The sequence below is a fragment of the Neodiprion fabricii genome, chromosome 1, assembly GCF_021155785.1.
Source record: "Neodiprion fabricii isolate iyNeoFabr1 chromosome 1, iyNeoFabr1.1, whole genome shotgun sequence".
In the NCBI taxonomy this organism is placed as follows: Eukaryota; Metazoa; Arthropoda; class Insecta; order Hymenoptera; family Diprionidae; genus Neodiprion; species Neodiprion fabricii.
Genome location: NC_060239.1, coordinates 33,546,822 through 33,559,637, shown reverse-complemented (window position 1 = coordinate 33,559,637; position 12,816 = coordinate 33,546,822). Strand labels below are relative to the sequence as shown.

At 36.5% G+C, this 12,816-nt stretch overlaps 1 protein-coding gene across 4 annotated transcripts; it reads left to right on the top strand.

The window, feature by feature from the left end:
- Positions 1-1,595: 1,595 nt before the first annotated feature.
- On the top strand, positions 1,596-11,535 carry LOC124174514 (serine/threonine-protein phosphatase 4 regulatory subunit 4-like). Of its 4 annotated transcripts, none has more exons than XM_046553740.1 (16): positions 1,596-1,866; positions 2,645-2,895; positions 2,977-3,050; positions 3,594-3,700; positions 3,870-4,099; positions 4,238-4,360; positions 4,443-4,558; positions 4,879-5,070; positions 5,187-5,345; positions 5,555-5,737; positions 5,855-6,307; positions 6,778-6,952; positions 7,089-7,179; positions 7,333-7,400; positions 7,520-7,574; positions 7,971-11,535. In XM_046553740.1, exons 2-16 carry the CDS (start codon positions 2,742-2,744, stop codon positions 9,454-9,456), a joined length of 3,666 nt encoding a protein of 1,221 aa, XP_046409696.1. In that variant the 5' UTR covers positions 1,596-1,866; positions 2,645-2,741; the 3' UTR covers positions 9,457-11,535. The 4 variants fall into 4 exon arrangements, with proteins under 4 accessions (XP_046409696.1, XP_046409695.1, XP_046409698.1 ...); XM_046553739.1 differs by lacking the exon at positions 1,596-1,866 and adding an exon at positions 2,441-2,554; XM_046553742.1 differs by lacking the exon at positions 1,596-1,866 and adding an exon at positions 2,445-2,554 and having other exon boundaries at positions 8,487-11,535.
- Positions 11,536-12,816: the final 1,281 nt, after the last annotated feature.

Here is a 12,816-nt window from a genome sequence, read left to right as displayed (position 1 = left end):
GAGAAAAATTTGAAGGTATCTTCATGGACCCAATTTTATTCGACATTTTCATCGGTCCAATGTATAAACACCAATTTCCTTAAAAGTAACCATGAATTCGTTGATCTAGAGTGAAGAGCAGCTGCAAAAACACTCTTTGGACGACAGCTTAGATCGAAAACCGATCGAACGAGCTGTCTACTTGCTAATGTAAGTTGAATTCAAAATTAAGCTTATATCATTCGATACGAATCGGCGAAGCATTAATACAACATGGAAGACTTATAAATCTTCGCATGCTGCACGCACACTGCCGAAGTCGTATTCGATACTATATAGTGAAATCGGAAGTTTTTGTCAATCAATGAAAGGAATCACTCAACTTTAACGCTAATGTTCATCTGTCTATACGTAATTATACATTGCATGTAGTCCATATGTGCCTGTAACAACCACGTGTCGCTGCAACGGCAATCGGGTTTTTGTCTACATGGGTTTATTGTTGCGCATATCCGTGATCCCAAATTCTCCGAGCACATTTCGGGGCGTTTTTTAATTGAATCTCTCAAGGTGCACAAATTCCGCCTCTTGCTAGAAGGGCGGAGCATGAAACGTGCGCGGGAAAAAAACGACTTTCAATGGAAGATGAGATGCGAATGGAATATTAAAAATTTCTAACAGCCACGTTGGAACGTATTCTAGGAAATCTGACGTGTCTAAGCTTTACAACAATGGTAATTGTACATTAGTAGATTTTCTTATATTTGATACTTTGTTAAAAACTTTCAAAAAAAATTCTCAAATTCCATCAAAAAAATTTGCCCGAATCCGTTGCAATGCGTTGTAATACTTATAACTATACAATCTGCACAAAATAGCATAAATAGAGATATACTGTGAGTTTTTACAATGCAAAAATGGTTAACGATTTTCTTAAACAGGATAGATAGAACTATTTAGACCCCGTATCACGATCGGTTTTGCATAATAGCAATTCTGTACCAGGCGTAACGTAACACGTGCTACCCTAGCCACGGTAAGTCCGATACATTTAAGCATGTAACATTCATGCACACATACTTATGGAATTACAGTAGAGTCAATTCCGATTAGAAACTGGACCAGCTGCAATAGAAATTCTTGTACATACCTGCGCCTATAGTCAGGCCGTACATACTACGAATATAATATGCGTGTCGGTTTTAAATCGTGGAACGGTGCCGTGTCCAATGCATACCCATACGTATGTTCGTACGTTACGTGCAGCAATCAGCGGTCAAAATACTGCTACGACAAGTTACGGTTGGAGGGGTCCTTTGTGAACTCTCTAGATATACGTGCATGCACTAATCTATTGCCAAGCTACTACGTATGAAGTATGCACGGGTACGCATACGCATCTGTGCGTCAAGAACTCACGAGAGGTAAATAGGAGTACGGTTGCATATAGATCGTGATTAAGAAGTCAAATAAAGATGTAAAAAAATAGTCCAGTCGCGGCGTGTCGGAGATGCACGAAAGGACTCGGGTGAGCTCGTGATGCATGCGGTGTATCCCCCCCCCCCCGCCCCCCATGCCATCATCGGCAGACCGTGCGCACACAGTTGTCAGTTGCGTGTTGGTGTTTGCGCGCGGTGTGTACGCCGAGTTGTGTCCTGGTACTTCCGAGTTGCGACGGCTGCGACGCGTGCATTTCAAGTTTTATTAAATTAGATTGTGTAAAGTTGGGGGTGATTGATGGGTAAAATAAGTGCGAAGGATGTGGCCACGGGGAGGTGAAGATACGTGATTGAAAAATTTTACCGATACGAGAGTGTGGGCGGGCAAAAGATAATATAATTCAAAAGAAAAATGAAACCGCAATCAATGGTCTGTCCGCTGCTACTCGTACGTATACAACTGAGCAGCCTAACCACGGGCTTCTTGTATCTGTACACTATAAATACACCCGTCCCATGCCTTTTGGCTCCTCGCTCCTTCCCCCGTCGTTAATTATACCTTTCCTCCGCGCAATCTGCTTGCACGCACATCAATTTCTAAATTAATAAACATCGGTGATAAATGAATTGGAACCAGCCGCGCTGGCTGCTTCCATCAGTTCAATCCATCTACGAGCGTATGTATTACGTACAGGTTATCTTCCGTCTCTCATCGAGTACTGTTCGGTGATTCAAACAAGTTTCGAGAGAGACCGACCAATGTTTTGGCCTTTCTTCTTTCTTCCCAAATGGCTGAATTGCAGCTAGCCGAGAATCGGCACAATTCGATATGAAAAGACCGCTTTACAGACGCGTTATGCAACTCCTTGAGACCTTGAAATCCTCATCAAGGACTCGGTCCTTTTGTATACTGCAAACTCACACTGACGTGCTCGCAAGGTGTTGCAGAATTACGTCACTGTCATCCCGCGGTTGAATCGATTTTCAGTGCACTGGCAGTTCGTGTTGGTTAACCTTGGAATTGTGCAATATGCATCCTTCCATATTTGTAACACCTGATATCACTTGTTGTGTTACCTCATCCTTTACGTCATCCTCATCTTCTTACCTTTGATGTTCGCAATTTGCACTCTGCTGTGGGTGTATAATTAAATAATCATGTTAATTTGTTTTGCCTTTACAAATACAAACGATGATGATTTGCTCAATCATTAAATTTTTTCCAGGAAAGGTGACGACATACAAAAGTTGAGTGTAATACATACGCTGCCGACGCTCCTGGCTGGAGACGCACAGTTATGCGTGTCACGATTAATTCCCAAGATGCAGCAGACTCTGTCGAATGCTTCCTCAGAATTCCACATGGCTGCCTCGTCGACTTTCAAAACAATTCTCGAACAGAAATTGGTCAATCCTACGACCTTTACTCAAACATTTTTGCAGAGCATTCTAAACTCCCTGGACAGCAGGGATCCGGGTATAAAAAACTTATCTCAGTTAACATATAAGATTTTTAAACGAGTTTCTAACAGTGCAAAATTTTTCTCCTCGGTTCCAGTGGTCGCTCATGCGTGGTTGGAAACCTTGTTAGATGTCATCGAATTACTACCTACAGAAGTCATACGGCACGAGGTAGCTGAATAAAATTTAATGGACTAATCACCGATAAGTCCGTGTGTAAACCGAGCTAAAAAATTGAGAATGAATTTTTACAATTTTCAGAGATTTTCGATAAATACCTAACATTTACACTACTGTATTGTTCCGAATATAAATCTAGGTTCTTACTATTGGATATGACATAAGAAATTCGTACTTGACTTACATGCAAGATTAGCTTAACAGATATATTCAAAGACTATTTATTGTGGTAAAGTCTCAGAATTCATAGTCGACTTACAGTCAGGGTCGATTTATACCTGAAACAATCTGGTATATTATTGTGAAAGGTGTACACTAGACTTTGAAAAATTGTCAACTCAGTACCAATAGAATGTCTACAAAAGCAATTTAATTTTAATGCAATTTATTAATAACGTCTAGTAGTTTAAGTAATGTAATTTAACTTGCTATGCTAGTAGTCTAATTCCAAATTGAAAGTGCATAAATTACATACATTATATTTATAAACTCTTTTGATAACAGCGTGCTGTATGAAACTTATCATTCCAACAGATCCTTCCTATGGCTATATCGAAAGGACAGTTATCTCAGCCAATTAGCTCTAGAATAACATGCTGCAAATTACTAGGAAAAATTTGTACCCGTTTTGACACACTTTTGTGAGTATATTACATGTTGACCTGATCGATATTGACCACGGTAGTCACCTGTTCTCAGACCGTTCTTGTAACAAATATTTCGAAAATCACTCTCAGAATTATTTGTAATGGATAGATTCAGTATTTTAAGAGCTATCAAACAAATCCAAATGGTCTACATCTATTTTAGAATAAAAAAGGAGGTCCTGCCAACGGTGCATTCGCTCTGTCAAGATGTGAACAGTGATGTGCGAGCTTGTATCTGCTTGCAGCTGAGCTTTGTTGCTCAGGGTCTTGGTGTTGAATCTGTAAAGCCTGCGCTACTTCCATCACTAGTTGAACTTGCCAGCGATGAAGAAAGTACTGTGAGGCACGCTTCTGTCCAGACCATTGTACATTTATTACCTCATTTTCAACAAGGTATCAATATTTGTGTTTTGATTAATGGAAAAATGTTGAATATGACTTTATGGCGCGAGTTTAAGTCCCATTGATACTGACCAAAGTTTTTTTTGCATAATAAACCTTTCAAAAAAATATTTCAATTGATAATTACAGAAACAATAAAGGGAATCATAGCACCCCTTATAAAAAAACTATGTGAAAGTGCACTGAAGTCTGACGATAATGTGATCTGTGTAATTGCCCAAGAATTTGGCAGGCTTGCTCTTGGCCTTGAGCGTACGTAATTGATCAATTACTATTAATACTGCTAATTAATTAATGCATTATGTATATTCAATGAATTTTTATTCATTTCCAGGGGCCTTAACAGTCAATGAGAAAACTTGGCTGATAAGATATTTCCAACAACTTTCCCAACTAGGCATTCCATCTATGAATAAGGATATGAAACAAGAATTTTCATTTGCCAATAAAGTAAGTTCAAAAAATTTGCTCAGTTATGTTTTCGTGTAGACTACTGTTTCGTAGATAAGATACCTCGATAGTTATTTTATTATGTACCATATCAATATTGGGCAAAAATAAAGTAGTGAGCATTTGAAATTGCAAAGATGCCTACAAAACTAAAACTAACAACTAAGACTATGAGTAACTTATATATATGGTGAAAGAATCTTCCATATAAGTCTATCTTATTTTTATGCCATCGTCTACGAGTCACAAAAGTTGTTCAATTTGTATGGACTATAGTCTCGTTTTAAGAATGTAACTTGTTTTGCATATACTGGTTTTAGGCAGCCAACAGTCCTCAGACCAACGAAAGGTATGTGGAATGCCGCCGTCAGTGTGCATTCAACTTTCCGGCCATATGTCTTTTCACATTAAATACCTTTGAAAAATTGGATATAATATTACCGACATTTACTGATTTGACTTCTGATCCGTATTACATGGTCCGGAGAACAATCGCTTGTGGAATTCATGAGGTAAAAGATTATTACATAAAATGTCATTATCTGGTGGGGAAGCTCATTTAATAATTTGCTTCATATTCCGCACATTCGCAGACGCGTGAAAATATCATGACTCATTCACTTCATAGGTTGGCAAAGTTCTGGGCTCGCAAAATGGATTGATAAAAAATGAGCTTATTAGATTGCTGAAGGATGACTCTGAAGAAGTTTTGCAAGGACTGGTGCCACATTTGGCTCAAACTTTTGATCTTTTGACTCAGAGTCAAACAATTGGGACTGATCAGACGGTAAGTATAAAAAATAGGTATAATCTTGAACTATTCAAATTGATTTGGATTTAAGAATGCCACCACATGCAATACTTTCATGATTAATGAATGAGGGAAAAAAGTCAACTTTGCTCTCAGAGTGATCTTTCAGTACAGCTTTCTAAAGTTCATTTTTGTAGATGCACAAATCTTAAATTCAAAGTCATTTAATTATTGTGTTTTCACAGGATGGAGCTATTTTGGATGTGTGTAGAGCAATTTTAAAATGTGAAGTCGAAATTGCTAATACCTACAACTGGAGACTTTCGGCTTTAATATTAAATCAGCTTGAGATTTTACCACGATGTATTCCAAGTGATTTAATTAATTCCCATTTCACTCCGATGGTGTTCAATAGAGCATTAAATGCGGTAAGTACATATTCCAACGCTTGGACAGTGACAAGACAGAAATATAAGTTTGATAAACAGTGAACACTTTTTTAACCAGTATACCTTAAATCACAGTAATTTACTTTTCGCCCACAGAGACCATTGCCAGTGCGTTTAGCTGCTGGCAGATTACTGCTGATATTTTTGAGATATAATCTAAAACCCATGCAACGAAATGAGCTTCGGAATAGAATTTATACAGAATTTGCACATAGTAATAATTGCTATACTAGAATGTTGTACATACGGATGATGCAGGAAGCCATGATCATCTTCTCCACAACTTACTTTAAAGAAAATTTCTATACCACACTGTTGAGCATCACTGAAGATCCAGTTGCAAATATCAGAATGAAAGTGGTTTCAATGCTACCTCAGCTGAAAGCTATGTTACGAATGTCAAATGACAAAAGATTGTTGGCTATGCTAGAAGGCAACGTGCGGGCGTTGATGAGCCTTGAAAAAGATCGGGACGTTGTATATACATTGACTAATGTCATTCACAAATTAGACAGTATCGACGTTAAACAAGATGGTCAACACGTAAAGGTATTGTGAATTGAAACTACTTCATCTTCTCAATTTTTTATTTTCTGATTAACCCTAAAAATATATATTTTTTTTTTACCTTCATACTCATGAGTGGGGTTGACAAAAACCCTACGCGTTTCTTGTTCGTAAAACCGTTCGAAAAACAACAATAGGACTCGTAATTACATAGATCTTTTCGTTTAGTGAGGAAACAAATGGTGAAGAGCACATTTAATTGCATTGAAGTTTAGTTGTATCAATGTATGTATCGATTGCACAATGTCCGTTTCTAGCTTAGGAGCACCATTTAAAAGTCAGCTGGGGTTGTTTACGACCCTGTACATGTATTCTAGGATTAATTTAATTCTGTTTATAAATTAACACATTATAAATAAAATTTCCAGGTGATATTGTTGTCCATTTTAAACAGTTTTCAATAGTTGAGAAATGTCTGAAACAGAATTGTGAAAATAGATCACCTGTTTCAGCCTGCAGCAAAATTAACTCGTCAAGAAATCGATGATGCAAGGAAGCTAGAGGAAGAAAAAAAGCTAACAGCAATGACTTCCTCTAAGCCAGCTGCGACAACTGCGACAGTAAATCAACCTACCACAACCCAGCGGAAGCCAAATGCATCCGGTCTTCCTAAACAAATATCCCCAAGTGAGTAGCAGCATTTTTTGTAAAAAAATTTGATGTTTCTTTAACGGTATAACTCTTATACTTTGTATTCCATTACCTAACATGTTCTTCACGATTTTTTTCTCTACAAAATTTCAACAATTTTTATATTTTTCAGCTACTCCAAAGCCAAGTACAGAAGGATCCATTGGGGCAAATAGACAAAGACAAGGAAGTCTGTCATTGGTTGATAACCCATATAAACAGTCGTGAGTAAAATAATACTTCCGAATTTATCAATGGTTAACAATTTTTATACAGTTCATGAAACAGTGTATGAAGTTCTCAATTCTTTTAAAACTAATCCAATCAATATTATCATATTTTCACACTGTAATTATACTTCTGTATACATTTTACAGTTCCCAGTATTCAAGAATCAAACAGCCTAGTTCATCTGAGCCGCCAAGCAAACAACCATCTCCTAAACGTGAGCATTGAATTCTTATGATATAAAAAATTGATGTCACCGAAATTTGGGCCCAGATTTCTAATGATAATATACATTTTGACCAATCCCTACTTACAAATTTTTTTTAATTATTGCAGGCGATGGAGGCATGGCTTCAATTACCAACAAGAGAATGCCAGATGCAAAAACAAGGTAGGATTTATTTGCTGTCTTAAGTAATGCATCTAAAGACATTTACATATTCACTTATATGGATTCAACGGAATTTCTTAATGACTATACTTTCCAATAGAAAATACATCAAACTATTTAATCAGCGCTCGGTGAAAGAGTTGAGAATATTGTTTTTTTGTGCTGTTTGAGCGACGGTTCACTTATTTTTACAATTTCTAATTAGAAAATCGAATAACACACTTTTAGCTAAGTAGCACATTGAAATAAGTCAATTATTCAGGACCGTTTAACGTGATCTTGATTCTTACTTCATCTTCAGAAGAGCTCATTATTAAATTACTTCATAATTTAACAACCTGATAGAACGTGGGTAAATGGAAAATGCCTAAATGACAAGTGTCTGTCTGCTTCTAGTACCTCTAGCAACAATCTCACTTCGAGCTGGGCTCGGCTTACCTCTAACAGCATGCTACTAACTCACCCTTGGGAAACTATCAACCACACAAGCTCTAACGCTGGTGTAAGCTCGGTTAATTTTAATTATAACTTTTCCGGTGATAATCATAATACCGATTTTAAAACAGCATGCGGTTGCTCAGAGTCTGCGGAAGATATTTCTCGAAGTAGATACTCGTTAATAAATTCAGGCGAACAGGAACATAAACCAATTATGCGTTGCTGTTCTTGCTTTGACACTAATACGGAGTATTTGAAATTAAACGTACCTCTGCATCACAAGCATCATGGGCACCCCACATCAGAGTTTGCTAAGTCCTTTGTACTAACGCATCTAAAAGAAAATAAAAACGAGTTGCAAGATTTTCTACTAACAAAGGGAAATCACGAGGTGGTTAAAGATAAGGAACCAGATTTTGCCGCTCTACGGGCCCTAACAAATGCAGCTCACTATAATTCTTGTTGGGCTTTTAGCTCAATGCCTGAAATTCCAGTCACTCTCCTTGATGACGAGTTTCTTGTTGATGCGGGGATTCGTATTCCAGCACAGTTATCGTCAAGCCAAAGTACATCAAAAATACCCAACTTACAGGACATTATTTATCGTAACAGAAGAGAGGGAAGTGTCGATAGATCGCATCGTAGCAGTGTTAATTTTGACAAAGGCAAATCTAAAAGGCAATCTGCTGAATATGAAGATTGTGTTAAACCGAAGGTACTAATTAGTGATCCAATGAAAGTAAAACGCAATTTAGACGATTTTGAAGAAGGTTACAGTCTTGGGAAAATGTCAGGCAAATCGGATGAACAAATTTCCAAAGAGGATTTCAAGACCAAAAGATATTCGGGATCATATGCAAAAACTAAATTTGGTTACGAGCCCAACCAGAGCAAATCTAGTGATGAAAAACCAAAAAGAAACTCACTGTACGTGGACAAGGAAAAGTCAAAGCTTTTACAATCTAAAAGCACGATTGATAAGAACAAACGCTATTCCGCTAATTATACCTCTCGATTACCGGATGCTAAAGACGTTAAACATAAATTTAAACGCCACAGCTTAGAAGTAACTGAATGTACTCCTATGCCACGCGCCGATCGCGCCATACGAAGGTATTCGGCACTGGATGTAAATCATAATCAAGGGATAAGTAAAATTCCTTTGAGAAGTAATTTTGTTTCGGGTAGCAGAACTGCACCAGCAACTAGAGCTTCTAGTCCTGTAAGATTATGTACCAAATTATATTTTAACAAATCAAGTGGCAGCGAGGTTCAGACATCTACAAGAAATAAATTTTTAACTAGATTTAGCTCAAGTGACGAGGAAGTTGATAAACTTTGTCATAAATTCAGTACTTGTCAAACAGCTACCAGTAACAGGGCAGAAAGTCCCAGAACAAGGGATAGCAGATTGCCTGTGCGTCTTCAGAAAAAGAAAATCTGAAATATATGTCTGTTATCAATTAGTTTCCATAGAAATTGAAGTATTCTGTTAATTATATTTATTTGTTATATTCTAGTTTTACCATGAGTATTTCGCAAAGTATAATACTTCTAGTGAACATAATATAATAATACGTGAAATAGTAGTATTTTCGATTACTTCTAGTATCGATCTCTTATTACAGAAACGTGTTTCAAATATGTAATACCAGCTTATCCTGATTTGTAATTTGACTTCTTCATCACGCACACTTTATCTTTGATCTGTATCATCGCATTACAGTAATACTTGAAATCTGTACAACATTTAGAAGTAACATTGCGACAGAAGCATAAAACTTTTACAATGTTTTTGCTTGTCCATTATTGATGGTCATCGATAGATGAGGAACGAGGCTAATGATTATTCAAATGCAATTTTTTAAATTCCAGCCAGTGATTGAAACCTGTGTTTTATAGTCGAAAACAATACTGATATTCAATTTTTAACAATTTATTAATTATTCGTTATCGTAATAGATTGTTTAGGTCGTGATAGTTATAAAATAGGACCTGAGTGTTAAACTTGTTAATACTGATTTTAGTTTATTTAACATGATAAGTTCATTTATCGTATTTATATTTATATTACTCCTATGAACCTCAAGCATTAAAATACCTGCTGTTATATATTATACCGATAAAATCTCACATGTTTATTGCACACATATTTTGGAAATGTTGACTTCGATTTTTTCAGTTAAGAAAATACGTGTTGCGAAATGCAACAATATTGTACCAGGGTACATAAAACGATTCTCACCGATTCAATACTGTTGTTACAAAAAAGTGCAGAACTGAAATTGTATAACTGTTCTATATTTCTACGTAATTAGTTTTAAAAGAAAACTAGTCATATATGATCTGTTTGAGAGGGATAGATTAATAAATATTACAAACTGTAATTATAAATCATATGTATTTCTGCAGCCCGAAACAACCGGCCGCATCTACCAAGAAGTGATGAAAATTTCTTTATAACAAGACAAGGCTTGTGTACTTACGAATGTAAAGGTTTGATGAGCATAGCTAAAGATCTTTATTGAATCTCGAATGAAAACCTATGATTAGAGCTTTATTTACGCCAAACAACATTACATAAGTTACATAAATCGAAAATTACGAAGCTTCACTTTTGAGTCATTATTGAACGCTGTTTTTTTTAAGGCTGATTCGAATGGATTTGCCATGTGAGGAGAGCAAATCAACCAACATCCACTGAAAATTCAGATCGGTTTTTCAACACTGGTGAATCCATGTAATATTCTCATGGGCTGCTGAATGTAAAATGCAAATAATTCTAAACTATGTATCTTCGTATAGATCGTATTATTTATTTGAAGCATGTTAACAATATGTATGAAAATAGCGGCTTCTCGAGAAGACGAATGTACCTCGGTGCGGAAATGGCTTTCAGTGCTGCAACAATTACTAGGCTTTTAATCGGATTTACGTTCATGATTCGATACTATCAGTTTTATTTTTTATAAAAATATTCAATGGCTGACTTGGTAATTGGCATGTTGAGTTCTTGAACGCCAACGCATCGAGGTATGTCTGATCTGCTCATATTCTTGATAGAATGTCTTACATTGATTAATACAATCATGATAAATGAGAGTTTATCCAATTGAAATGTTTTATATTTGTTTGGTATATCTTGTGATTTTATTACGTCACTGTAATGCTGAAAACTTGGTAAAGTTTTTTCAAGATATTATGCCGTACATGTATATACGGATATTTTTAGTTTGGTTGATTATCAGACGCAGCGGCACATGTATTGAAATAATATGCATACTGATTGTAACTCTACCAAATTTTCAGTGAATATACCAAGTTTAGACCATACAAAATGATTATAGTTTCACCAATCATGCTTAAATAACGCTACTTATTTTTGTATAGATCTACAAGAATGCTATCAACTGTTGTGCCAGTGAAACGAGAAATAGGCATGTGTATATCAATAGAGATATTATATATCATTGAATGAGACGACGTGTGTTATTTTTGTATCATTAAACCCTGGGCACGAAAATTGAAATTCTTATTGTTTTCTACCGTTTTACCATGTGTTTACCAGATTCCTTTCGCAAAATTACGTCCATATATGGATTGAATGAATTCATTCTCGATTATTTCCACGAATCTTCTGGTGGTTAAAAACTTAATAGGCTGAGTGTCGGTTTCCAGTTCTTTTATTCACCCACTCGTAATTTTATGCATTTTAAACAGATCCTGGTTTATGACGTAGACCTTTCGAGACACAAATCACTACAATAATCGGTGGTAATATGCAAGTAAAAGATTTATTCATTTCGAAATGGGATTCTATTCGTCACGCGCTCGATGTATTCCATAGCATTATTATTTATAATTATTCGAACAACTTTTCATTTACTCTCTCGATCTTGAATTTTCGTACGCGTAGAATCGAAACGCTGTTTTAGCTAGTCGCAAGTGAAGTATCTACGTTGGGTAGAGAAGCAGAATTGTTTTTCGAAAAGAGTTCGTATGGCAAAAAATTAAGAAGTAACCGTAATATATCACGGATGCGCAAATTTTGATCTACGATTTAGAGTCCTAGAAAGAGGATCGTCGGCGATTTTTTTTTTTTTGATAGCGAGACATAGAACGAAGCTTCTCGAAACTTCAAGTGTATTTTAACACACATTTGAAAGGTACGAGCAAAAATTTTTATCATCCAACTGTCGCAGAACGGCAGCGTTATTAGCTGACCCGTTAACTGAAAAATGCATCTTTAGTTAACGGCTGACCATCGAAGGGCCTAGCTGCTTGAGCCTGGAATCGGCAGGGAAGATGAAGTGCGTATTTCTTGTCTGAAAGGTAAAGACTAAAATCATTATGCATCATATCATATCATCATACATCATACATCATACATAGTATTGAAGTTCGAAATAAATTTTTTTTCTCTTGATGTCTTCGATCTATAGTAATCGAAAATCAGCTAGCGGAATTCCTCAGTCTGGAAACAACCGCGCAGTAGAGCGGACGCATGAAAATCGCGCTCCGCAAATTTCGAATACCGGGTTCTCTACCTCCTGATTCCTGCGCTTCGGGTCCGCTTCCTGGTCCCACTCGAGTTCCAGGACAAGCGCTCCATGGTTTCTTCGCTCAAGGTACGCTACCTGGTGAAATTCGAAATTCGAAATTCAGTTGCTGAGATTGGGCTCATGATAAGTACACTTCTGGTGTCAGTGCATTTTATGTTTGCATGAACTGTGACAGTAACTAAACTATTGGAGTGTTTTTTTTTTAAATACGAAATTTATGTAAGTTTGTTTTTGTTTCAATG